Source organism: Balaenoptera physalus (assembly GCF_965194825.1).
Source record: "Balaenoptera physalus genome assembly, chromosome: 18".
NCBI lineage: Eukaryota > Metazoa > Chordata > Mammalia > Artiodactyla > Balaenopteridae > Balaenoptera > Balaenoptera physalus.
This window is the reverse complement of record NC_138899.1, coordinates 30,369,365-30,396,021: the sequence shown is the minus strand read 5'-3', so window position 1 is coordinate 30,396,021 and position 26,657 is coordinate 30,369,365. Positions and strand designations below refer to the sequence as shown.

At 39.4% G+C, this 26,657-nt stretch overlaps 1 protein-coding gene across 21 annotated transcripts in view; it reads left to right on the top strand.

Annotated features, from left to right (window-relative positions):
• The window catches only part of LMO7 (LIM domain 7), a 195,668-nt gene extending 172,952 nt beyond the window's left edge, over positions 1-22,716 (top strand). For 10 of the 21 annotated variants that reach the window (XM_082434769.1, XM_082434768.1, XM_082434758.1 and 7 more), the window contains 14 exons: positions 707-894; positions 2,157-2,217; positions 3,937-3,993; positions 5,841-5,866; positions 6,500-6,604; positions 7,613-7,705; positions 8,121-8,392; positions 9,299-9,364; positions 11,484-11,536; positions 13,997-14,210; positions 17,088-17,366; positions 19,268-19,376; positions 20,488-20,590; positions 21,958-22,716. In XM_082434769.1, coding sequence (XP_082290895.1) covers positions 707-894; positions 2,157-2,217; positions 3,937-3,993; positions 5,841-5,866; positions 6,500-6,604; positions 7,613-7,705; positions 8,121-8,392; positions 9,299-9,364; positions 11,484-11,536; positions 13,997-14,210; positions 17,088-17,366; positions 19,268-19,376; positions 20,488-20,590; positions 21,958-21,980 — 1,649 coding nt within the window. In that variant the 3' untranslated portion in view covers positions 21,981-22,716. Of the gene's footprint in view, positions 1-706; positions 895-2,156; positions 2,218-3,936; positions 3,994-4,145; positions 4,188-5,840; positions 5,867-6,499; positions 6,605-7,612; positions 7,706-8,120; positions 8,393-9,298; positions 9,365-11,483; positions 11,537-13,996; positions 14,211-17,087; positions 17,367-19,267; positions 19,377-20,487; positions 20,591-21,957 lie in introns of all 21 variants that reach the window. The other 11 variants (XM_082434759.1, XM_082434754.1, XM_082434752.1 and 8 more) reach the window with 7 other exon arrangements.
• The last annotated feature ends 3,941 nt before the right edge of the window (positions 22,717-26,657 follow it).

Genomic DNA, 26,657 nt, shown 5'->3' with positions numbered 1-26,657 from the left:
CTTCAATAACATTGTCTTCTCTCTTCGTTTCACTTTTTTATTTTTTGGCTTAAAAATGTTTTGTGGTTATGTCGAGACAAGTCTTGAATGATGCTTCTTTGGATGTTCTGTCTGAAAGCTTTTTGCTAGCAAATTTACTGAATTCTGCATTATTTATTGACTGATTTATATGCTAGACTGGCTTTGAATGCACATATCAGCTGAAGGCTCTTGTAATTATATCTGCATTTGGGAGTCATATGATGATGTTGAATATTAAGAATTACACCATGGTTTTCACTTCCTCTATAGCATCATGACTGTAGCTGATATAAGAGAGCACAGTAGGTCAATATCCCAGTTGTTCATTCTCGAAGAACTTGCGATGTACATTTCATTATTGTGTTGCTTAATTGTTAAGGTTAGATGGGGAAGGGCGTTAAGCCTTCCCAGACCTACCAACTTATGATATCAAAATATAATACCCAGTCCTGGTTTACAGAAAGATTCAGCAAATTTGCCAGTCTTTTCACTATTAACATGCTCTAACCCTCTGTTTTTGGAAGTTGATCTGTTGGTAAAAGGCCTAAACTCTTCACTTCTTTCACACACTATCTGACTTGTTTGTCTTCTGTGTGTGTATTTTGTATATGTACATTCAGTAACTTTGTTCTTTCAACTTCAACATTTACGTGTACTCATTTCTTGATCTTCGTGTGCCAATCAGACTGGGGCAAAGACCAGCCTTCCCTGCCATTTACACGGCATAAAACCCTCAATCTCACCAGTATGGCTACCAAAATTATAGGTTCACCTGAAACAAAGTGGATTGATGCAACTTCTGGAATTTACAGCTCAGACAAATCTTCAAATCTATCAATAACAGCTGATTTCTCAGAAAGCCTTCAGAATTCTGTAAGTATTTTGAGAAGTGGGAGTATTTGGGTAGAGCAAAGCAACTATAGGAAGTGTGTTTGTGGGGGGGAAGAATCTACTTTCTTTGAACAATTTTGATGCTGTTTTAAAAACATAGATAATTGAATAAGGTAATTTATAGTAATGAGAATAAAATATATTTTTGAAAATCATAAGGCATTACTCATTAATAATTTAGAGTAATAGTGAGTTATGTAATGAAAAAAATCAAAAGATCCTGTAGTGATGTTTTGCAAGGTTTTTTTTTTTAAAACATACATACATACATACATACATACATACATTTATTTATTTATTTATTTATTTATGGCTGCGTCGGGTCTTAGTTGCAGCGGGTGGGCTCTTCGTTGCGACGCGTAGGCTCTGTAGTTGTGGTGGGCGGGCTCAGTTGCCCCGTGGCATGTGGGATCTTAGTACCCCGACCAGGGATCGAACCCACATCCTCTGCACTAGAAGGTGGATTCTTAACCACTGGACCACCAGGGAAGTCCCTGCAGGTGTTTCTTACCAATCTTTCATCATTATACCCCTTTCTCAGATCTTTGTGAATGTGAAGTAGTTAATTATGTAAAATTATACACTATAACTTTTCTATGCTTTCCTTAGTCTTTACTGGTAAAATAAATATAGTAATTGTGTGCAGTTTTAAAACCTCATGAAGCAGTTTTAGTTCTTGTGTGGGTGAATTTGATGGGTAGACTTACATATGTGGTTAAGAGATACACAGTTACATTAATTGATTTAAAATAATTATAATGTAGAAAATTTCTAATTATCAAAGTAATAGTTAAATTTAAATTTGCAAATAAATGTGTTTATATTGACTCCCTAGATATAATTGCTGTTATTCCAAGATGCTCCCTTTCATGTAATAAGGAGATCCTGCTACCTTGTATAAGAAAAGTTTAATTGTTAGAGAATCCTATATGACTGTGTTGCTTACTCATAAATATAAACCGAATGGACCAATGATTATTTGGCCCATCATGTTTCTTGGAAAATTAATGACTGATTGAACTTAAAGCTATTCATGCTTACAGTTGGTCATTAATTCTTCCACAATTTTGAAGAACAATGAAAAAATTATGTTTCTATTATGCGTAAAAGGCTGTAAAGAATATATTAATACTGTGAAAAACTCATCTCATTAGAAGATATTTTCACTAATGAGAAATGCATTCTTTAAGCCTGAAGTCCAATTGGAGAGAATGTTGTTAACTGGCATTTTTTATCCTTTCTAGAATACTGAATCAAAGGAAATTAATGGAATTCGTGATGAAAGCAATACTTTTGAATCAAAAGGTAAACATTACCGTTATAGCTTACATTTATAATATAGGAGAAGTCATTGCACTCAAGTTCTGCTACTATAAAAATTAGTATCTGTGAGTGAAAGCAAAACTGATCCACTGCAAGTTGAAACTCAGAGGTTAGCACACAGAACCAGTTGCAGCCAGGTGGAAGGGCATTCATTTCCAGTGTTGAATAGTCCAGGAACTGCAAACAAAGCTTTGGCAGTCTGTCCAGGAGCTTTGAGTGCCTGCGCGTCTAATCCAAATAAGAAAGACTGGTTTGCCCGAGGCCATCAGCCTTCTCGCTATGGTGTGCTGGCAAAGGGAATCTTAGTTAAATACGAGGTTTCCTTTCTCCCCTTTATGTTGTGAAAGGGACAAGCCTGGAAGCAGCTAGTAATAAGGAAATGCCAGTGGCAATAACAGTTGTTAGCAGAAGTACCCATCTGTAATGAAAAAGCAGACATAGCATCTAGGGAAATTTTGTATGATGGAGTCATCACTCCCTTCCTTCTGCTGTCTATCTACAAATAATTGAGCTTCCACATGCTGTGTGCTATGGCTTAGGCATACAAAATAAATAAGAAAGGTCTGGTCCGCATAGGCAGGGGAAGAAACCCAGAGAAGACGAAGCTTCTCTTAGCATGAAACTAGACTGCCAGGCACAGGTCTAGGTTTTCTCAGTGGTTTGGTGGTTTTGAATCTGCATTTGTCAGTTCATAATACCTTATGTCAAAATCAAACCAAGTTTATAAATTTCCCTTCCTTTATTGATTATTTATGTATTTAATTTCTGATAATTATAAGTGACTATATTTTAACTGTTTGATATTGCATTCTTTGTCAAAGGAGTTTTTAAAAGTGAACATGACTGCTTTTTTCTTCATGATATTTTAATCTAAGATGTGCGGATCCCGTTCTGTCAGTGGCTCAGCAGAGCACTTGTTAGTGACTGTGGGGTGATACACAGGCCCTGTCATTTGAGGGTTTTGTTTAGATAAGTAAATATCAACTAGTGTCAAATAATAATTACATTTACATTTTATGAATAAACTGAAGTATAATAATCATTTGCCATAATCTTGTGACAGATCTGTAGAAGTCAGAATATTTCCTTTTTCTTTTTTATCTGATTGAACTCTATTTGCTTTATGTAAAGTTAGGGGCTATAAGATCTTGGAAACTAGGGCAAAATAGTCTAGTTAGAAGAATATTTTAATTTTAGCATTTGGGTTTTTTTTAGAATTGTTCTCTGGATATTTATTTTCTTGTCCTCCTCCCCATTATTTTTTAGTTCCTTTTTTACTCACTAGTACTATGAAAGAGCTTAGTTGTAAACAGTTCTTCCTGTAGTAGAAAAGATTTTGAATTGATTAACCTAAGCAAAAACACTTTAATTTCCATTTCCCTAGAGGGGTGTGATCTAGCACGGAAGATGGTACTTCAGCTTCTATGAAACTGTGATGCTACCTACTAAAATTTATTAATTAAAATATTAGTTCCTTTTACTAATTTGAATGTAGTATAGACTACTAAAACTATGCGTGTCTTTGTGCATTGAAATAATCCCTATCTTCTATGGCTATCAATTTTATCATTTTAAAAATAATATTGCTACAGAATGGAAAGATGTATCAAGTATCATTTAGTTTTCCAGTGGTGAGAGATTAAAATGAATGACATGGTATTGATGTTTTGTTTTTTTTGTTTGTTTGTATTTTTCAACTAGCCTCTGAACCTATTTCTTTGAAAAACTTAAAAAGGCGATCACAATTTTTTGAACAAGGTAAACTGCCAAGCTAACAATTCATGTACTTTCATGGAATTGTTCCCACTCTCCACTCTTTTCCTGATAGTCTGTGGTGCTGGGCACTGAGCCTCTTCTATTTGGCCGTCATTATGACCAAGCAACATAACCCATTTCCATTCTTTCCCCAGGGTCATCAGGCTTTTCTTACAGTTCATGGGTCTACCTCTGTGGTAATGGGTCTTTGTGTGTCCTTTGTATACCTCTGAAGTTTTTGGGGTTTTTTTTAATTAAAAAAATTGAGATGCTGTTTAAACACACACTACTTGCCACTGGGTGACAGTAAGAAATGAGGAATTTCATTTATGCCTTACTGCTTCCTACAAATTGCATAATATTAGATTACACCAACATACGATTGGCCAACTTCTTAGAGTCAAATTTTGGGTTTTGGAAAATGCTCTGAATAAAGAACAGAGTTGTTGATTGCTATTGGGATGATGGCTTTGGAGTGTTAATAGGACCGCTCTGTAAATTTGGTCACATCTGGAAACAAGTACATTTTGAGATTCTCTGTGTTGGTGTAGTCGGGCAGTGCTGCGTTACAATGTGCTGTGCGTGTGGCATTTCCTCCCCTTTCACGTTTGTCTAATGCTCTGTCTCATGAATGCAGTTTGAACTCTGCTTTGCAGTCAAGAGCTTAAAAGTAATATCCAACATTTGAGATGCAATGGCACAGTCAGTAGGGAGTGTGCTGTTGGTGTCTAAAATGTTATTATTTCTTACTTTTAAGATTATCAAAAATATTTCCAAACTTGCCTTATAACATGGTACTTACTGGATTTGTGTATTTTGTGTTAATCTATTCGTAGTCTCTTTTGGTGAATTAAGATCTCTTTTTGACCATAAATAGAAGTAGCTTACCAGCTCTGCATGTACAAGGGTCCATTTGTTTCAGTGTCCTTTGTGTTTTTGATATTTTTTGTTCAACTCTTGTTTTTCTATGGTAATTTAATTGAAACTGTGTGATGCTCCTAGCTCAGATTGACTAAAATAAAGCAATTCCTTTTCTATCTCCATTTTCACGCACTTTTCTTCAACAGACTATTTTAGGGAAGAATATTTTCTTAAATCTCAAAGCAGTTTTCTTAAAAATATGATTGTGTAAGTGAATAATTTATTTGACAGCTGAGGTTTCAGGAAAATTTAAAAATACAGTATGGTAGTGTATTTTATGAAATTTGCTTACATGTTTATAATCATTGTACTACATACAGGCACACACAATTATGTAGGCCCCCTAAGAATAAAAAGAATAACATTTTGCCCATAAGTTTACACATGAAGTCTGAATATTTTGTGTTTCAAAGAATAGGAGTGGAAAGGGAAATGTTTCTTGAATATGTTTGTTGTTGGCTTATTTCAGAAAAGTAGCTCCTTAGCAATAAGACCTGAAAAATGTGACTTACACCTGTCGCAATGTAATTGAATAGCAGCAAGTAAAAAAATTGGGTTTGTTAGATGTTGTAATATTTGAAATTCAATTTTTCTTCTATTAGGCCAAGTTATGAGAATACTATCCACTCTATTAATAAAAGAACCCTGAACCCTGAGAAATAAGTACACCAGTATCTCAGCTCTAGCACCTAGAGATAAGATGAAACTTTGGCATCCACTGTTTCTCTTCTTTTTACTGACTTTGAATTTGGAAGATGAGTAACAAACAGGTGGAGCTAAAGAGAGAAATGTACTGTTGTTTGAAAAAACTGATGTCACTTAGTATACTCGCATAGAGACAGTGATACAACTTCCTGAAAGGAATTATTTCATAGAAATGAAGATTTATAGTTTTCTTTTTCTTTCCTTGACCACGTGCTGTAATATAGGAAGTTCCGATTCTGTGGTGCCTGATGTAAGTAGTATTCATTTGGTTTTGGAATAAACAAGGAGGCCTGGGTGGGACGAATTAGCACACAGCATCACTTACCGTTACTTTAAGCTGCATGAGAGTTTATCCAGGAGTATCTTTCCAAGATAAAGAGACCTATTTTTTTTTTTTTATTGAAGTATAGTTGATTTACGATGTTGTGTTAGTTTCTGGTGTACAACAAAGTGATTCAGTTATATATATATATATATATATTCTTTTTCATATTTTTTCCATTATGGTTTATAACAGGATATTGAATATATCAATAGTTCCCTGTGCTATACAATGGGACCTTGTTGTTTATCCATTCTATATAAAATAGTTTGCATCTGCTAATCCCCAACTCCCAATACAACCCTCCCCTGTCCCTTGCCCCCTTACCCCCCCTTGGCAACCACGAGTCTGTTCTCCATGTTTGTGAGTCTCTGTTTCTGTTTCGTAGATAAGTTCATTTGTGTAAGAGACCTATTTTGATATATAAAGCCCACTCTCCTTTAGTACAGCATAGGCCAGGGGTGATGTGAATAATTTATGTATGCAAAAGTACTTCAGTAGGTGACTTAATGAGGTAACATATTCTTCTCTGTTGGCACCTGTTCTCTTGTGACTCGGCAGCTTCCGGTCCCAACCATCAGTGCCCCGAGTCGCTGGGCGTGGGACCAGGAAGGGGAGCGGAAGCGGCAGGAGAGGTGGCAGAAGGAGCAGGACCGCCTGCTGCAGGTAAAGCAGAGTAGTGCGGGTCAGCAGGAGCAAAGTTTGCTTCAACAGCTTTTCCTGCTCTGTGTCAACCTACATTAAGAAGCAACTTAAAAAAAATTAAAAGCCAATAACCTCCTAATTAACAAATCTTTTGATATGTAGCACATTTTTTTAAAATAAATTTATTTATTTATTTATTTTTGGCTGCGTCGGGTCTCTGTTGCTGCGTGCGGGCTTTCTCTAGTTGCGGCGAGCGGGGGCTACTCTTCGTCGCAGTGCGCGGGCTTCTTATTGTAGTGGCTTCTCTTGTTGCAAAACACGGGCTCTAGGTGCATGGGCTTCAGTAGTTGTGGCACGTGGGCTCAGTAGTTGTGGCTCGCTGGCTCTAGAGCGCAGGCTCAGTAGTTGTGGCTCGCGGGCTCTAGAGTGCAGGCTCAGTAGTTGTGGCACACGGGCTTAGTTGCTCCGCGGCATGTGGGATCTGCCCGGACCAGGGCTCGAACCCGTGTCCCCTGCATTGGCAGGCGGATTCTTAACCACTGCGCCACCAGGGAAGCCCCTCTAGCACATTTTTTATGAAATACTTTTCCATTTTGAAAATTTCCAGAGTCCCCCTTTTAAAATTATTTATTAGACCCTTTGTATATTTTTAGAGTATGTGGCACCATCGTTTTATGGATTTTCTTATGCATGAGAGGTGTAGAGATTTGTCAGGACCTCCACCTGCATAAACTGTGTGCTTGGTCCATTGCAGAGTAATTCAGTGCCCCTTCCAGTTAGCTAGGGGCTTCGATGAATTACAGCCACAGTAAAGAGTGGATATGGGTTCAATTCCGAATGTCCGCCCTTTCCCAAGTCTGCCTTTTAGCTCAGTATAAGCTATTATCTACTTTAGGGGTGCCAATCTGATCGGTTAAACCAATATCTCTGTCTTTAAAGATGGAGGTAGAGGGTAGAACTGGCAAAATGCAAATGAGAGATTAACATCATTAACCTATTAACTAATTAATATGCCATCTCATCTTGTAGGAAAAATATCAACGTGAACAGGAGAAACTAAGGGAAGAGTGGCAGAGGGCTAAGCAGGAGGCTGAGAGAGAGAATTCCAAGTACTTGAATGAGGTAGTGTTGGCCCATGCCCTCTTCCTCCTTCTCTACCTTGTTGGTGAAATTCGCTGTAAAATGGAAGCTACCCCGTTTCACCTAGCTTTTGTCACCCATTCACCTATGTAGTTCTCTGAAAATAGCAGGCTCTGGTGTGTCAGAATTTCACTTTGACGTTTCAGCCTTTCTCCTAGTTTCTCTACCGTATCACTGAATAATCCTATCGGTAGGCTCTAAGTGCATCTTCCTGTTCTGTGTTGCAGCTCCACCACCCATGTGTGATTTTTGTTAGTGAAAAAACTTTTAACCTTATTTCAAGTGGAATTCCGGGCCGACTACAATACGTATCATTTAAAAATGAATATAGACATATCTGTGCCTATTACAGAAATGCACAGATTTAGACGGGTTTCTTTTCTCCCTGGTCACGTAGGAGCTGATGGTCCTAAACTCAAACAGCATTTCTCTGACCACACGGGAGCCTGCTGTGGCCACCCGGGGCGAAGAGTCCAAGGCACCTGACAGGGAAGGAACCCCGGCAGAGGAGGAAACGAGGGGGCAGCAGCAAGAGAAAGGTGTGAACGAGGACCTGAGGAAGAAGCTGCAGGAGCAGACGCGGCGCCAGGCAGAGGCAGAGGCAGACGAGCAGGAGCGCCAGGCGGACAGAGAGAGGGACACTTCCATCAAAATATACCAGTACAGAAGGTCTGTCCCCACGGCCAAAGGGCGCGTGTGCTTTTCCAATTGATGTGACTTAGGTGCCTCTGAAGCGGGGAATGGATACAGCTAACTGGTCCTCCCGCGCCCCACCAACCATCCTCTCTACGCAGGGCGACACAACCTTTTCATTGTCAGTGATCCTGTCCCCTTCCTTCCCTCCTCAGAGTTCCCATATGGCTCCCTGTCACGTTAGAGAACATCATCCAGGGTCCTCGCCGTGGCCCCGATGGCTTGAATGAAGTGCGTCTCAGCCGGCCTTCTCGGCCACCCGGCTTCCAACCACTCTTCCCCTCACTTGGTCGCTTACAGTCACACTGGCCTCCTTTTCCTTCCATGAAAATGTCTGACTTACTCTGCCCCGGGACTTTTGCATTTTCTAGTCCCTGTACCTGGAGAAGACTTCCCTCATGTGTTTGTGTGGCTTACTCATTTTCTTTAAGTCTCTGCTCCAATGTCACCTTCTCAGACTTTCCAGAATACCTCATCTGAAACACATCTCTTCCCCCAACCCTTTCTCTCTAGTGTGCACTTGCCTGCTTTACATTATGCATTTATTTGCTTGTCTGTTAACCTGCCCCATCCCACTAAAATGTATTATGAGGCCAGTAAGTTTGTTTTGTTTACTTCGGTAGCCCAGCCCTGGAATAGTACCAGAACATAGCAGGCACTCAGTGTATGCTTGTGGAATGAGTGAATTGCAAATGTCTGTTGGAGGTAGTAGGTCTGTTTTCTGTAGGGATGGATTGAAATACTTCTGTATGTTTAGTTTTCAACTCAGAGACCATTCTCATAAAGAGGCTGGAATAACATTACTTTGATATCCATTTCTTAAACTCTGGGAAGGCATTAAAGTCTAATACTTTGAGCATAAACTCTTTTTCCATCTTTTAGGCCTGTTGATTCCTATGACATACCAAAGAGAGAAGAAGAATCTTCAGGTTTGCTTCCTAGTGACAGGTGTGTAAACTTTAATTGTAATTTGGTTGGAGTAATTGGCTTCAGAAGAATATTTGAGGTCTTGCCTAGATGTTTTGTAGGACTGCTTTAGCGCCTCCTCTTTTGTGGGATACAAATATATCCTGCTGGTTGATCTTTGTATCAACTGGCTTTTGCTGTGCAACCAACTACCCCTAAACTTAGTGACTTGGCTTATGATTTCGTGGGTCAGCACTTTAGACTAAACTCAATTGGTGGTTCTTTTAATTGATTGGGTCCCTAGTGCATCTACCACCAGTTTACTAAGCAATCCTGCTTTTGGGAGTTGACTGGCTGTCAGCTGGGACAATGAGAGCCACTAAGCCATGTGTCTTTCAACATCCAGCAAGCCAGTGCAGTCTTCTGCACGTGGTGGCTGGACAGAGAAAAGAGAGAGAATTGAAGAGAGAAGGTGTGCGAGGCACCTTGCAGTCTAAGGGCTGACCTGGTACACCATTGCTTCTGCCACATTCTATTATCTAAAGTCACAAGGCCAGCCCAAGTTCACAGAGAGGAGAAAAACCCTATCTCTTTGTGGGAGGAGCCGCAGTGCAAGGGGAATGGACACAGAATAAGACTTGTGTTCATTTTTGCGATCTACCTGAAGCTTTGTTTTAAAGAAGTTATAAGCAATGGCATAAGCTTGCCAGAAGTTCCATGCGGACATCTGAAATGAGAATTGTAGCCTTTCTCTTAGTTTGATTAGAACTACTAGTCAGTTTCAGGGAATGAAGATAGGATTTCAGATACCTGAAAAGTAATGTATTTCCTAAAACATTAAATTTAATATTTTAAAGGAATTTAAAAAATGCTTTGCACTCTTGAAATCACTAAGGACTTCTGAAAAGTCTGTCTATATATATATCCAGTGTATGACCATTAATTTGTGTTTTCACAGCTAAAATTTCTCCTTTAGGAAGTTTGCCTTAGAAATAAGGAAAGACTCATATCTATAGGCAATCAGGATGACTAAATAGGGCTCAGAGTAGATAGGGAAAAGAAAAACAACATACATAAAGGTACTAATGGGCTGACATTAAGCTAGACAAAAAATTCTAGTGATGGATAACCTTATTTATAGTGAATGTTTCTGGGTAACTTTAGATCATTAAAATGTGTATCTCTCTTTTTTAAAGCTATGATTTATTTATATATGTATATAAATAAGCTTTATGTATGTAGCTCATTACCTTGAGAAAATAATTAGATTTCAGGGAAAGGAAACTTAAGGAATCCTGGAAAATATGAAACACTCGTAGGTAGTTGTGATAAAGCATGCCCGAGGGGCATTAAGGAGTGTAGGTAGACATCATGCATTAAAAGTATTTTCTTCTATGTTAATACAAATGAAACCATTCATGGATGTTGCTAACAGTTGTGATATGTTGTGTGTTACACATAATTATATGTTGTATTGATATATTATAAACGTCTGCATATACCTATGTATGACAATGTATATTATTATTATATAATATATTATTATTCATTATTATTACTAGTATTTGAAATTATTGTGCCTAGGAGAGTGAGAAAGAGATGCGCATGTATTGGTATATGGACCCAAGGGTTATCATTACAAAGTCAGGCCTTTTCAGAAGTTGCCTATGCCGGTGTGCCTCCAGTACCTCTTTGGAATGCTAGGATAACATTTGGTGAGTTGCTGTTTCAGAGTAGGACCCTAATGCCCCCAAAGATGACTTCTTGACCCTCGGGCAGCATGAAGGAAGTGCTGACAGTCTGATGTTAGGTGATCTGATGACAGATGCTTTGTCCAGCCTGGTAAGATTGATGTCTGGAAGAGAAGAGAGTCAAAGTATTCAAGCTGGTCCAAAAATCATAGGCTTTAACTGACATCAAACTGGAGAGGATTTTCACATGCTTCTGTTTCTAGCATCAAGCTCTTTTCTCTTTAGAGATGTCTTGTTTTCTGCTAGTTTGTGCAACATGAAAAATGCCTTGGTATGAAAATAAATATGGCTCTCAACAGACGTGGGAAATAAATCAGCTGCTTTAAAAAGTAATCTTTTGGGGGCTCTTACTTCATAAATATGAAAAGGATGTTCTTAATGAGATGTATGTAATCTGTTCTGTGTTTTAGGAATAAATCCAGATCCACTACTGAACTGGATGATTACCCCGCAAATAAAAATGGTAAATGTGAATTTTTTTCAGAATTCTTCAGCGCAGTTGCTTAGTTATGCTATCACACCCTATGATCAGTATTTTGAAGGTCAAGATACTTCAGGTTGATTAAGATTCCATATTTAAAATACTACAAATTTTTAGCACCCCTTCCCATTTGTGTATAAGAACAAAATTACCTTGTGCTTATTTTGGCTTTATTTTATGATGGAGGGAGTACTGCAAGATTAAAATGATTATAAATAGCTAAGGAAATCTGTGGAAATTTTGCAAAGTGATGCTGATATGATTTTGTATAGTGGATTTCATCTTGCCTCCAAAGAATTGGGACAGAAAAGTTTTCTGCAGAGTACCAGGGAAATTGTTATATAAACCTGAAATTGCACGTAAACCTGAAATTGGACATTTAAATGACAAGATTCAAAAAATTCAAAATGATGATTTTACTAACTTGGCAAAAACAATTTGGAGCCTGATATTTTTAGTATAAAGTGTATTTCTAGGAACACATGTTAACTGAGGTTATGTCACTAAGGAAAGAAAACTATTGAAAATCCCATTTTAAGCAGGGTTTGCCTACCAGGCTTTGAGTAAGTAGGGTGCTGGTCAGTTACGTAAATGAATGAAGATCCAGATGAAGATTGAGGTGAACTTGGGGGACACGCCTGTTTCAGTGGACAGCCACTCCCTGGTTCCAGCTTGTCACTGCCACATGGGAAGGTAGAAACCTGTGATTGCCAACTCTTTCTGTTGTAAAATAGAAGTTAAAAAAAAAAAAAGTCTGGATTTTTATGTTGTCTTTTAAGTGTTTGACAAGGAATTTAAAAAACCCTCTAATGCACCATTGTAAAGCAATTATACTCCAATAAAGATGTTAAAAAAAAATTTACAGCCCTCTGTGAACAAAACAACATCCACAGGCGCCAGTGGTCTGATGGCAGCTCTGGTTAAAGCTTGTAGAATTTACAGTTTCTAATAGTCTGTAATCACCCCTTTTCCCTTAACGCAGAGGACCTTCCATCGTCTGGTCCTAGTTTAACTTTTCAGCCTATTTTGCTGTTTTCCCCATTAGGGGCCCTTAACTATAACTAAATCGTTCTCTCTCTCATCTTCTAACGTATCAGATGCTTTCTGATCTGGTTCCTCTGCTCTCGCCTGTTTGGATTTCCAGTTTCTTCTCCCCTGAATTTGCCCCTAAGCCACCATTAAAATTAAAGTTTAGGTACTTGAATCTGCCATGAAACCTTTTTAACCTGAAGTGATCATATTCTCTCTTGAACGTAAACACGGGACCTGTTAGTAATAACAAGTGTGACACTCAGAAATAGTTTTGTTAATATTTGTGACTAATGTTATTAATCTGGCTATTTTTCTATGTATGTTTTCTCCCCTTTACTAACTGTAAGCTCTTGTATAGCACACGGTAGACGTTATTAAATATTTTATTGAAAAACTTGGCTATGCCAGTAAGGCATCTTTAAAATAGAGAACATTTTATTCCAAATCTGACCAAATTGATAAGCTGTGTGCATACATCAGTGTAAACATAGGCGTGTATAAGAAACCTTTGGTGGCCTTGTTCATTGCTTACTGGAAGATGAACTAAGGCAGAATGAATTTTGAAAGAAAGACAATAGCAGTGAATCTGGAGAGCAAATGAAATAAATCCTTAGATGAAATTTTCTAATCCAAATTAAGATGGGGAGGATACATCAAAGTTATGGATGTTTTACCCATATCAGGAATTAATCAGCAAATCCAAGGAGACAAAGCCTTCAGGATAAAACCTGACTTAATTGTCATTCATCAATTCAACATCCAAATTATAGTTCTGTCAGTTTCTTTACAGGAGATACAAGTCTGGTAACATTCCTTGGTTATCATTTGGATTACTTGGCTATTTTTCAATTTCACAAAAGCCATTTCGGTCATTGAATATGCTCTCATTCCTATAGTTTGGTCATGACTTATTCTGTGACTTATACCATGAAGACTCGAGCCATGTTAGCTGGAGATGCATGCGTTTGTGTCTTCGCTGTCTCCCCAGGGGGGGTGTACGTTTTTTGAAAGAACAGAGTGCCCGTTCCCTTGCGGAGTTGTCACAGCAAGCATTCAGTGAGCAGGTGCTTGACTGATTTTAATTTAGGAAGGAAGGATGTAGTGGAAGAGAAACTTTCTAGATGAGCAGTTTGTAATGTAGTACTGCTGAAATCAAGGCTGGTTGTTTCCTTTTTAGGCAGCCCTCTGGTATGCCTCTGGGTGTGGAATTGGAATTTCTAGCGACAGGAGACTGTTCCTTTATGTTCCGAGGCAGCAGTCTCATTGAGAATTGATAATGTGAGCATATGTGCCCAATGTCACCTTTTTTTTTTTTTTTTTTTTTTTTTTTGCTCCACTGTATTTGGAGATTTATCCACTATCCCTTTCTTGAATGTGCTAATCCCAGAGCTTTTGATGTTTTTAATTTAGGAAGCAATAGATATTTAGACCGACCTGGGAGCAGTAGCTCATCGCAGAAAAGCCCCAAGAAGGAACAAGTCCCATCAGGAGCGGAGTTGGAGAGACAACAAATCCTTCAAGAAATGAGGAAGAGAACATCCCTTTATGATGACAACAGCTGGATCCGACAGCGCAGTTCCAGTGTCAATAAAGAGCCTATTTGTCTGCCTGGGATTATGAGAAGGTGCGAGACATCTTCGGAATTATTTCTCCTTCGGTACTGAGGTGCAGATATTTAATTTCTAGACGTGCTGGCTGCTTTGGACAGAAGAGATGTCATCATTTCTTTTCTTATGTAAGATTTAGTGGGGGAAAGAGGAGAGCAGATGTCATTGGGCACCTGTCACGGAGCACTGATTAGTGCCAGACACGTGCCAGGTGCTTTGTCTACATCATCTCACTTAATCTGGAAAGAATGTCTTGAGGCAGGGATAGTAATTCTGCTTTTCCATACGAAGAAGCTGTGACTAGAGCAAGGAATGCACTCGGACAAAACCACGCGGCTAATAGGTTGCCAGGCTGCATGTGGAGCTCTGATGTGTGATTCAGGTACTTAAATAATTGATGTGGCTCTTAGTGCTTCCTTGGATGCTGAACCAAAAAAAAAAAAATTAAACCTCTGTTTATAATGAGATAATGGTTAGAGTGGAATCATGGAAGTAGTGTTCACAAAGTGTGGACACCTAATTTTTGTAACTTTAAGGAAAATACAGAGATATAAATTAATTGGAGATGAGAGGATGAACTAAACAGATGTATCTTGGGTAAGTGAATACTGAAGCTACTTTTATTTAGTATTTCCACAGCTGACAAACTGAGGAAAATTGCTGACAACACATTACAGACAAAGGGCTAATTACCTCAATGTAAAAGTAACTCTTGAAAATCAGTAAATAAACCCTGACAACTTTATAGAAACATAGACAAGTGATATGAACAGATAGTTCATAGAAAAAGAAACAAAGTCAGTAAGCATATGACAGATCAACACTTCTCCTAAAACAACAGTGGTATGCCTCGCTCGTGGGATTCGTAGAGTTAAAAGGTTGATTAAATCTAGTATTGATTAAATTAACTTAAATCTGGTATTGATTGAATCTAGTATTGATTAAATCTAGTATTGACAATTGTATAAGGAAACAGGAATTCTTGTTCCCAACTGGGTGAGCAGTTTTTTCAGTGTTTATTAAGCAAAAGTTTTTGCGTATACCCCGTGAGCACTTTAGTTTCTGGCACTTTATCTTCTGGATATATTTGGATAAGTATACAAAGATATCTCAAAGGATGTACCCTTAAATAGTATTGGCAGTAGCAAAAAAGAGAAATAATCAGAATATCTACAAATAAGAGTGTACTTAGTGCTCATTAAATAAATAGTGGCACCCTGATAAGTAGAATACTATACAACTAGTAAAGAATGAAAGAGACATCGCTCTATAATATACCACCTCAACAGTGAGTGGGTTAAAATAACAATTCACTACTCTCAAAATTCTGAGAGTTGGCTGGGCAGGTCTTTACATGGTATTTGTTGGGGCACTTGGCAGCTGTAGTCATTTAGAGCTGGGCTTGGCAAATTTTTTTGCATGCAGGACCAGATTGTAAATAATTTAGGCTTGGTAAGCCACCCAAGTCTGCGTCATGTATTTTTTGTTGTTGTTTTTTTTAATGACTGTTTGAAAAGATAAAATACCCTTAGCTCGTGCATTTTACGTATCCTGGCAGTGGGCTATAACTTGCTGATCTCTGATACTCCACTGAGAGCTCAGCTGGAGCTATTGGTTGGGAGCTGCTGTTCTCCAAATAGACCTCCGCACATAGCTGCCTGGGTTGCCTTATAACCTGGCACCTGGATTTAAAGAGGAAACCTTGCAAGAGGTATAAGCCCTAATGTGCAAGTGCTTATCAAACCTCCATTTGTCTCATGTTTGCTAATGTCCCATTGACCAACACGTCACATGGCTAAGCCCAGAATCAGTGGGAGGGGACCACACAAGGTTGTGGATACCAGGAAGATGATGCGCTGGGGGCCACCAAAGTACCTTCTGTCACCTGAACTGACATGAAGATGGTTCTAAGAAATGTATAGTACATGGAATAAAGCAAGTTATGAAGAATATGAGTTGTAGAATAATCCCATTTGTTTAGGCATGGTAAACATGTGAACACCTTACATATGTATATAGACATGGTTATATGTACATATGTAAATTTGTATATGTATGTAAATATGTACTTGCATGTGTGAGGAAGAAGTCTAGAAGGATACACAGTTAACAGTGGTTACCTCTGGGGATTAGGGCAGGTAAATTTTAGGTAAAAGTGTATATACCCTGCTGTCTTGCTTGGGTCTTTCTCATCATGATGATATAATACTTTTATAATTTGAAAAAAATACATATTTCAAACTTGGGATAAGAGAGGAATTTTTAAAAGTAATAACAACAAAATTGACCAGGTAGGAAAAAACCCTTATAATTTGGAGTCAATCTTTGTAGATCAGAATTAATGTCAAGTACATAACGATCTTATTTACAAAGCAGAAATAGGGACACAGACATAGAGAACAAACGTATGGATACCAAAGGGGAAGGGGGGGTGGAATGAACTGGGAGATTGGGATTGACATATAAACACTATTGATACTGTATATAAAATAGATAACTAATGAGAACCTACTGTAGAGCATGGGGAACTCTACTTAATGCTCTGTAGTGACCTAAATGGGAAGGAAATCCAGAAAAGAGGGGATATATGCATACATATAGCTGATTCACATTGCTGTACAGTAGAAACTAACACAACATTGTAAAGCAACTCTACTCCAATAAAAATTTTAAAAATTAAAAAAAAATAAATGAAGGTTAATTGAATATGAAACATCATGATGCCGTTGATGAAAAGGAACTTTAGCTGTTAAAGGTAATTTTATATGTAACTGGCCTTGTTAGATTCATACCTGCTTATAAAATACATGGTTATGTTAATGACTGTAATGGTGTTAAGTGGATTTCTAGGTGAATATGTTATATAACTTGGATGAACTCTTTCCGTGTTTCAGAGGTGAATCTCTAGATAACCTGGATTCCCCAAGAGCCAGTTCTTGGCGACAGTCCCCTTGGCTCAACCAGCCTTCAGGAGTCTATGCCACTTCCTCTGTCCAAGACTGCAGTCGCCCCCCACCTCAGCTGCTGTCCACATCGAACCGTGCCTACATGCGGAACCCCTCCTCCAGCGTACCCCTTCCCTCGGCGGGTTCCGGGAAGACCACCGCCCCGTCCCCCATACCGCGCAGCTCTTCCCCTGCGGTTCCGCAGCCAAGCTGCCAGCCACGCAACAGGTGAGGCCCTTTGGGTTTTCCCTCTTCTTCCCTTCGTCTCAAGGGGTAGTTTTTCATTAAAAATTTCCCAAAATCTTGTCCAAGCTTTCCAGTGAAAAAAGAAAAACAAGCCTTTTTGAGTGTGTCAGATTCAGTGTTCCTTTCCCAAATCAGTTCCTTGCTATCTTTCCATGCCAACCCAAGAGCATTTATGGATGCCTTATGAAGCCATTGGAGGCCTTTAAAATGTTTACTTCATTGCCACTGCCTCGTTTACTTGGGCCTGTGGTCAGTGTCTTAGATGCAGACGGACCTGAACAGTTGTCACTGTGGGATCATAAAAATATACAGTAGCTCAAGAATGCATGACAAATTGATGAGTAAAAGCAGTATTGTAAAATGTTTGACTGTTTTGATGAGACTGTAATATAAAATCATTTTATAGGAACTGAGTATAAAAGGAAAGCATTATAACCCAGACCCATCGTCTGTGGAACTTTGAACAAGCTGGCTTAAAAAAATTCTTAATTTAGATATGGCATTTTGGGTTTTTGATTTCCAAAACCATTGCTTGTCTCTTATCTGGTTTTCCAACATCTTGCTCAGACTACATCAACTGAATTCTGCAGGTCATATGCTGCGGGAACTGTGTGAGAGTTGTAATGGTGGGTCTTGACACTTGCCTTGTGGTATGGGTTAAAGCTCAGATTATCAACACGTGTTGGGGTGTTATATCTGTGTAGCTTCTCCACAGATCACTGATGCTTCACGAAGCCACATACAGCAGTGTTTCTGTTGAGACCTGAAGGGAGTTCTACTGGCCTATGCTACTTTTCATCGCTATTGAAATACTGAAAAGTAGAAACACAATGATTAATATTGGGATTTTTTTTTTAAGCTATCAACTAAAGGATTTTGTTCAGAGAAGATATTTTTATCTAGCTAAAATGTTGCTTGTGCCAGGATTTATAAAATATGTATCAGGGAGCTTAAATTAAGAGAAGAAGAGATGAGGATTTTTGGTAAATTTGGAGGGAAGATAGGGGACTGCAGAGTGGGGGGAAGCCAGAGGGGAGAGTACCTGTTTCCTTACTGAGAACCCTGCCCTCGGAGAAAGGAGACGGGGCTGTGGACTTCTCTGCCCTGAAAAGGTCTCTATCTAGAGCACGTGGTGCTCTAACGTGAGACACTCAACAGCTATGCCCTTTCCAATGTCACTGAAGTGCTGTGCCAGTCCAGTGGGATGCAAAGATAAGAAGTAGCCTTCACCTTTCAGCCTGGGAGAAGAGATAAGCCTTGTAAACAAAGCAAAGTAGAAACTTGCCTTACCTATCTAAATGGTAGCTGTCGGGCAGTTTTCATGTCATTCTCCACAGAGGCAGTCCTGTAAGCCAGAGGCACAGTCAGGAAAGCACTGATACTTCTGTTTACCTAGAATATTGGGTGAATGAGAAAGAGGTTGAGAAAATAAGGTTGAGGCGGTAGGTTGAATAGACTTGCAACACCTCTCGGAAGCTGGGGCTGCTCTTTCAGTGTTCGATGAGCAGAAGACATGATTAGAGCTGTGCCTTGGTGGGTTTATCTGGCAAGATGATGTCGGCTGCATTAGAGGAGGGGGGACTGTTGCTGAGTACAGATGTGGTCTGAGGGCGATAGCATCGCGAAGGGCAGAATGGATTGATTACACGGAAATCGTTCATGTATGTGACTAGATGTCAAGGGTTCCGGCGCCATCGTGGAGATCCATCAAGGTACAGTATAATCAAGGCATACTTTGGTTGGCTGGTGAAAGTTTTCCTGCCACAGGTATATAAAATAGTTTCGTAAACTATGATTCACGTTAATACCAGAGTGTGATTTTTAGATAAGAGCTTTGAGCTACTCGGATGAAAGCCACCCTTCCATTCTTGTTCTACGTCTAGGTCGGTCAGTGGGAAGCGTGTGTGCTCCTATTGTCATAACATTCTGGGCAAAGGAGCCGCCATGATCATCGAGTCCCTGGGTCTTTGTTATCATTTGCATTGTTTTAAGGTGAGACTGAGCCAAACAGCCTGCAGGCCCGCATTGCTTTGCTTGGAGAGAGCATGGCTTCTTGCAGCGCTGGGTGTGGACCTGCCACTAACAAGCTAGGTGCTGCCTCTGTCGGTCTGTGCTGCACTTTGAATCACAAATGGCCTGCTACTGCTACTAGGTTCTCAAACCTTGAACCTGGCTTCAAAAATTAAAGCCGGAAGCACTATGCACTTCCTATCTCCAATCTAAGATTCTATAAGTAAAATTTACAGTGCGTAAATGCTTTCTCTGACATGCTGCCACGGTTATTAACAGCATGGGGACATGAATTATAACAGTGTCCAAAGCCTAACTTTGAATAGGGAGAGTATGAAAGGAAAAATAATGTATTTTTACAGTTGCACAGTCTGCTTGCACCTAAGGGGTTCTTGCACATAAGAAAGAAGTAGGGCTCTATGACTACCTTATTTTGCAGTATCTGTCTTCAGAGACACATCTGTTTGATTCTTGAACTTGCGTTGGGCCAGAGAGAGAAATTCCGGTGGTTGATCCTGGAGTCCTGCAGAGCTCAGCTTGTTTAAGCTTGTCTATCTCTGGCTTGGGTTGTTCCTAGGCATAGCAGAATGAGTTAAAATTATTAGTGTTTGAGCACATGGGACCAAAATACCCAGCCTTGAAGGGAAAGCACCATGAGTGAACACTCACCGAATTGGTGCTGGGGTGAATGCCTGGGGTGACCCACCCCAGGGCAGAGAGCCAGAAACGCAGTCTTGGTGCCCTTCACCCGTTCCTTCCTGTGGTGCTTTATCCTCTCCATTCCGCTGGGAGAAAGGAAGACGCAATTTCTTTAAACCAATCAACGAATCATCTCTATTCTTTTGGTATATTTAGAGTGATATCTTGGCTCTTAAAATTGGCTTTATGAATTCTTTAATGTCTCATCTGGCAGGCTTCCTTTTAGTCTAATTATCTTTTGGCCTTTTTTTTTTTTTTTTCCTTTGCTGAAATGTATCTAAGAGCTTAGAAGCTGCATTTTGCTCAATTTTTTTTTTTTTTCTGGGAGTGCCCCAAGCGTTCTTGAGCTAAGCGTGGACGTTTCCTGTTTTTGCTTTTTTTGTTTGTCTCCCAGTGTGTGGCCTGTGATCGTGACCTCGGAGGCTCTTCCTCAGGAGCCGAAGTCAGAATCCGAAACAACCAACTGTATTGCAACGACTGCTATCTCAGATTCAAATGTAAGAGAGCAAATCAGGGAGAAAATTTCTTGTCTTTTACGGAGACCACGGGTTCCCATGCATTTCCCTGAACCTACCACCAGCTCCCCTTCAAGCTCCCTGCCCCAGAGCTCCAGGCTTTAGGAATCTCAGAGTATCCCCTTCAGAGAGGGTCCGGTGAGCCAGCCAGTGGGTCAGTGCTCAGGATTCCAGCCACACGAGGGTGGGTGTAGGACCAAGGAACCAGAGAGGGATGCGAGCTGGGAGTCAGGACGGTGTGCCGTGCAGTCTGCTCAGAGTCCGGAGAAACTTCTGATGACTCAAGCATACAAATCAACCAAGACCGACAGTTAAAATGAATCTTCTGTATAGACTCTCATCAGTTTCTTGACTAAGAAACTCTCATCATTTTTAGCTGATTTCTAGTATTTACCAATGGGGTCTGATTATGTGATTTAGAATATGATCAACTTTAAAAACTGTGGTTTAAAAAGGTAATAAAAAATAGTCAGTGTATGCTTTGTTACTCTATAATCATATGCTATCAAATTATACAATAATTTAAAAGGAGAGCATTAATTCTGACGACATAGTGTTTCAGTGTCATTTTTGGAAAAATTGAGTTTTTCAAAAACTTCACGTGCTATTCTGTGTCTAAGCATGTTTTTGCCTGTAAGTGTGTTATAAACATAGGATAGCGTAAGTAGATTGCATATCGTTTATAGCTACATAAAGACAACCATTCCTCCTTTTTATATTGTGAGCCTTGATGCTGGTAACATGTGTTTCTTCCTTATTGTGAAAGGGTGTTTGTTACAAGTGGTATCAGCCAAACCATATGCTTTTGAGCTCTGAGGTATTTATATGGCCTTTATGTGAAGAGTGCTTTGGAAATGGCTTCAGCCCAGTCAACTCTCTCTTATCTGTCACCGTGATTTGAGCCTTCTCACCCTGTTGGTCCAGGCCTTTCCTGGATGCCAGCATTGAGGTTGGAGAGTGTCAAGGCTGGGCATGGAATGGGGGGGCAGTGTGTGTATGTGTGTGAGCTTTTCTCTCTTTAGTCAAAATTCCAAAGCCAAATATAATTGATTTTTGGAATCATCATGGAAAAATTGCCCATGCCTTTTCTCTCCTCCAGTACAAATAATAGAGAGTTGAGTGTAACTTGTTTCTATATCAGCAGTTAATTTTTACTCCATTTTTGCAAAGAAAGACTTGTAGAACCCAGAGGTGTGGTTTGCCCAGCTTTATCCTAAGTGAGTAACAGGATAAGTCTTTCTACCTCATGGGGTCATTCTCTGAGCGATTCCTGCTATGTATCCCAGGTGGCGATATTCAAGTGTTTCTGAATCTAAGCACTTTTCTTTCTTCTCTCCTTGCCTGATCAGCTGGACGGCCAACCGCCATGTGATGTAAGCCTCCACACGAAAGCACTGTTGCAGATAGAAGAAGAGGTGTTTGCTGCTGATATAGAGCTATAAATATATGTTGTATGTCCTTTTGCTCTCTTTTTTAAAAAGAATAATACTTTTTCTGGCCTCTTTAGATTACATCAGAGCATTATAGTCTTGGTAGAACCTGTATTTTTGTTGTTTATTTATAAGAAGGTAATTACGTGTGGGGAAAAGTGCAGTATTTCCTTTTTGAATTCAGCATTATAAAAGCACAAGGGAAAAATAAGAACTTCAAAATATTTTTTTGATGCTGATAATGATCTAGTTTGACTTTCTAGTGGTGTTTTGAGAAGGGTTATTTTATTGTTTTTTTTTTTTAAGTTTTGGAAACATTTGAAATAGTTAATATAAATATGTAATTGCATTTGCTCTGTTTATTATAATGTATTCTAAATTAATGCAGAACCATACGGAAAATTTCACTAAAATCCACCCCCAAATTTGCTTTCTATATCCTTCTTTTCATTTATGTAATATTATTAAATTTTTTTTTAGCTTATATGACATTTTATTTGCTTGATGAGGGGAGCTCTATTTTCTTCACCAGAATTGTCACTAAGCAATTCCCAGTAGAAATTGCTTCTTTTCATTCATGGAAAATCATCATGGTTTGTATGCCAGAAGTTTTCTCCAGAAACTAGTGAGCCTTTCTGTTCAACTGCATTTGTAAATAAACTTGCTGATGCATTTAAAGAGTGGTTCTTTTTCTTCTGTGTGTGTCTCTGTTTGTCTCTCTTCCAAGCCTTTTAATTATGTTTCAGTGTGTGGCTTTTCTCGATACTATGTTTTATTTAGCATCTTTACTGAGGTATAAATTGACATACAATAAAATGCACATATTTAAACTGTACAATGACAGGTTTTGACATGTGTATATACCTATGAAACTATGACTGCAATCGTGATATTGTTTTTCCTGAAAAATTTTAACAGGAAACTTTATTTTTGATGGAAAGTTGTTTTCGAATGCAATATGTTTTTATGGTGAGAGGTGAAGTGAATGGTGAATTGTTGGATGATTTACATAGAATCTTTACATATTCTTTTGCTTCCTCAGTGATAAGTTTAGAAAATCTATAGGATAAAAAAATCTATAATGTTTTAGAAATCTGGAGTGAGAGTGCAAGAACGCAAGACTTTAGCATGTTTTGAGCAAAAATATAAACTTGCTTGAATCCTTTATAACAAGGAAACTGGAGTGGTTAATTCTAGGATATGAGAACTGTACTGGGATAGGTTAGAAATATATAAGAAGCTGTAATGTGGGAGAAAATAAAAAATTTAGTTCCAGTTTTTATTTTTGTTTAGTATTCTTTATTTCTGATTACTAGAGTAATGTGTGTTTTTTGATGAAAATTTATCAAGTACCTAAAGCGTAAGGGATATAATTCTCAATTCCAAACTTCAAAGACAAGAGCTCTGTGTTTAAACTCAATCCGTACATAGTTATTTATCCTGTGTTCCTAGTTAACATTGGCCTGTGAATTTTTCCATGTTCTTAAAACCATTTCTATTTATTTTTATTAATGGTTGCACAATGCTCCATTGTTTGGTGCTGTTAATACTTATCTGATAGTTCCTCTACTGCGTGCATCTCAATTGTTTCTAATATTTAACACTTTTTTTAAACAAATAGATTTTATTTTTTTTAAAGTGATGTAACAATTACTTTTATTTTTTCCCCATTATTTTTATTTTTTATTGGAGTAAAATTGCTTTACAATGTTGTGTTAGTTTCTGCTGTACAATGAAGTGAGTCAGCTATATGTATACCTGTATACCCTCCCTCTTGGACCTCCCTCCCCCCTTCCCTCCCTCCCCCATCTAGGTCACCACAGAGCACCGAGCTGAGCTCCCTGTGATATATATAACATGGTTATATATGCTGTATGTATGCATATATTTCTAGTATAAAGTCTGTGATGGACTCTCCATGATCATATCTATTTCTTTATATTATTTTCATAGACATGAGATTATTGGCTCAGAGGTTATGCATCTTAGGGCTGTCATGATACACATTGCCACAGTGGTTTCCAGAAAGATGCTACCAACTTAGACTCCCACTAGCACCACACAGGCTTGTTCATCTCAATGCATGTTCACCAAAAGGAATTTCCATTGCCTTGTTCTCTGCCTGACATATAGTAGCCCTCAGTATGCAGTAGCTGAATAAATTAATAAACCACTGCTTCAATTTCTGTCGTGTTAATTCTGCTTGTTCCTGCCTCTAGTACAAGCTTTAATTCTTACCTCACAGTTTTAGTTTTCTCATCCAACATCTTTACTGATCAGTACTCCTTTTCATCTAAATCCTTTGTCTTTTCATCTTAACCTTGTATACTGTTTTTTTTCTTCTCTGTACATTCTTACGACTTTTTTCCTCATCTCTCATATTATCTTGTTAAGTGTTAATAATTTTGTTAGTACAAGTTGTTAGGACAGCTTTCAGAGATTTTCTTCTAAGACACTGGTGTTATAGCACCTTTGTGTATGCCCATGAGAATTTGTAACTTCATTTAGGAACAAGGAAAGATTCAGTCATTCGACATTCTTTATTCAAACGGTATGCGCCAGGCACAGTTTTAGGCACTGTAGATAGTGCAATGAAGAAATACAAAGTCTTGTCTCTGACTGGGCTTAGATTTCTAGTTGGGGGAGACAATGACAAATGCAATAAGATGTAACATGCATGTGGAGATAAAGGCGTTGAAGAACAAATGAGCAGGGCAAGGAGGCCCCATGAGTGTTGGAAATGAAAGTTCCGTGATGCCTTTTTATATGGGTTGTAGAGACAGCCTCTCTGATATTTGAGCCAAAGCCTGAAGGATTGAGGGAGCAAACCTTACAGATCTGTGAGGGGAATGCATTCCGGATATAGAGAATAGCAAGTTCAAGAGTCTTGAGGCAGGAGAATATTTGGTGTGCTCAGGAAGCGACCATGTGGTTGGGACGGATCAAGTGAGAGTGATATGAGCAAGGAGGTGTGGGGAGGGGGACGCGGGTCTGCTGAGCAGGACAGAGACATTGGAGGGTTAAGCTGAGGAGTGAAATGAACTGACTTATGTTTTAAAATGACTGCAGACCACCACATAAACAATAGGTTGCAGAAGAGTAAAGGTAAAAGCAGGGAGGTGAGTTCGGAATCTATTGAAATTGTCCAGGCAAAAGATGTTCTCTTCAACAGGGCGGGAGCAGGGGAGGTGACGAGGAGTTGGCAGATTATACAGTGTGCATATGTATCTCGAAGATGAAGTGACAGAATTTGGTGATGGATTGGATGTAGCATAAGAGAAAGGGAAGAGTCCAAGTCTCAAGTGTTGTCTTGAGGAGCTGAACATGGAACCACCACTTTCTAAAATGGATAAGGTGGTAGGTGGAGCCCAGTTGGGGTTGGTGGGGCAGGGAGATCAGAGTTTGGTTTTTAAACGTGGTGAGGTCTGAACAGTGTATTAGATAAACTAAATGACAGTGTCGAGTGGGCAGCTGGCTGTGCAAATCTGGAGTTCAAGGCAGAAGTCCAGGCTGGAGATGTAAGTGTAGGGTCATCAGTATATAGATGGAATTTAAGCTGAGAATCAAGAGGACATCACCTGGATTCTGACTAATTAGAGCAAAGAATATCTCAGAAGGACCAATTCCTGGGGTCCTCCAGCATTGGAGATCAGAGATGCAGAGGCAGGAGAAGAACCCACACACTGGTGTTCTGGAAATCAAGTCAAGAGCGTATTTCAAGGCGGAAGGGACCTGCTTTGTCAAAGGCTACCCAGAGATGCAGTAAGATGAGAACCCAGTTGATGACTGGAGATCATGTACATTTTGGTGGTGGTGGATTGAGCACCTCAGATGTTCAGCTTGGGGGTCTTTCACGTACACAGCACCCAGCCCAATTTCCAGTGCCTAGCAACCTCTCAATGTCCTGATGTGTTGTCTGTTTACCCCGTGAGGTGAACTGAGGGAGAGCTTGGGAAGCCATCTCCAGGCCACGTTCTGTCCGTACCCTCCCCCATGATATATTAGGAATCAGAGCTGCACTTCCCAGTGTGTTGTGAGTTCCCTTGACACATGTGCTGCTTCCCCTTCACCACTTGCCCTGTAGTTTTGGGGGACTCTCAGAATGTCCTGGAAACAGAGGTACTGGGGTTAGAGTGCACTGGCTGCTTCCAGAGGCAGAGACAGCAAGCTGGGTTCTGTTCTGCCGTGTTCTGAGACGCAGACTTTGGGTCTCTCGGCTGAGGCCCCGGATTTGGTCGCTCTGCCTCACTTCAAGCTACAGACAAGCTTTGGTCCTTAAATTATGATTCACAGTTGAGTTTCATGGTAGTTGATTGAAATTCTGTACCCTCCCACCCCCCGGAGTCTAGCATTGCCAGTGGTAGATCTCAGTGTTAAGGCTTTTCATCACTTTCAATGTCTCCATGTATGCTCTGTGGGAAGCAGGGAGAGGCCAAGTCAGAAATTGCCGTCTAGGTGCCATATATTTTTAAAATTAATTAATTAATTAATTTTTGGCTGCATTGGGTCTTCATTGCTGCGCACAGGCTTTCTCTAGTTACGGTGAGCAGGGGCTACTCTTGTTGCGGTGTACGTGCTTCTCATTACGGTGGCTTCTCTCGTTGCAGAGCACGGGCTCT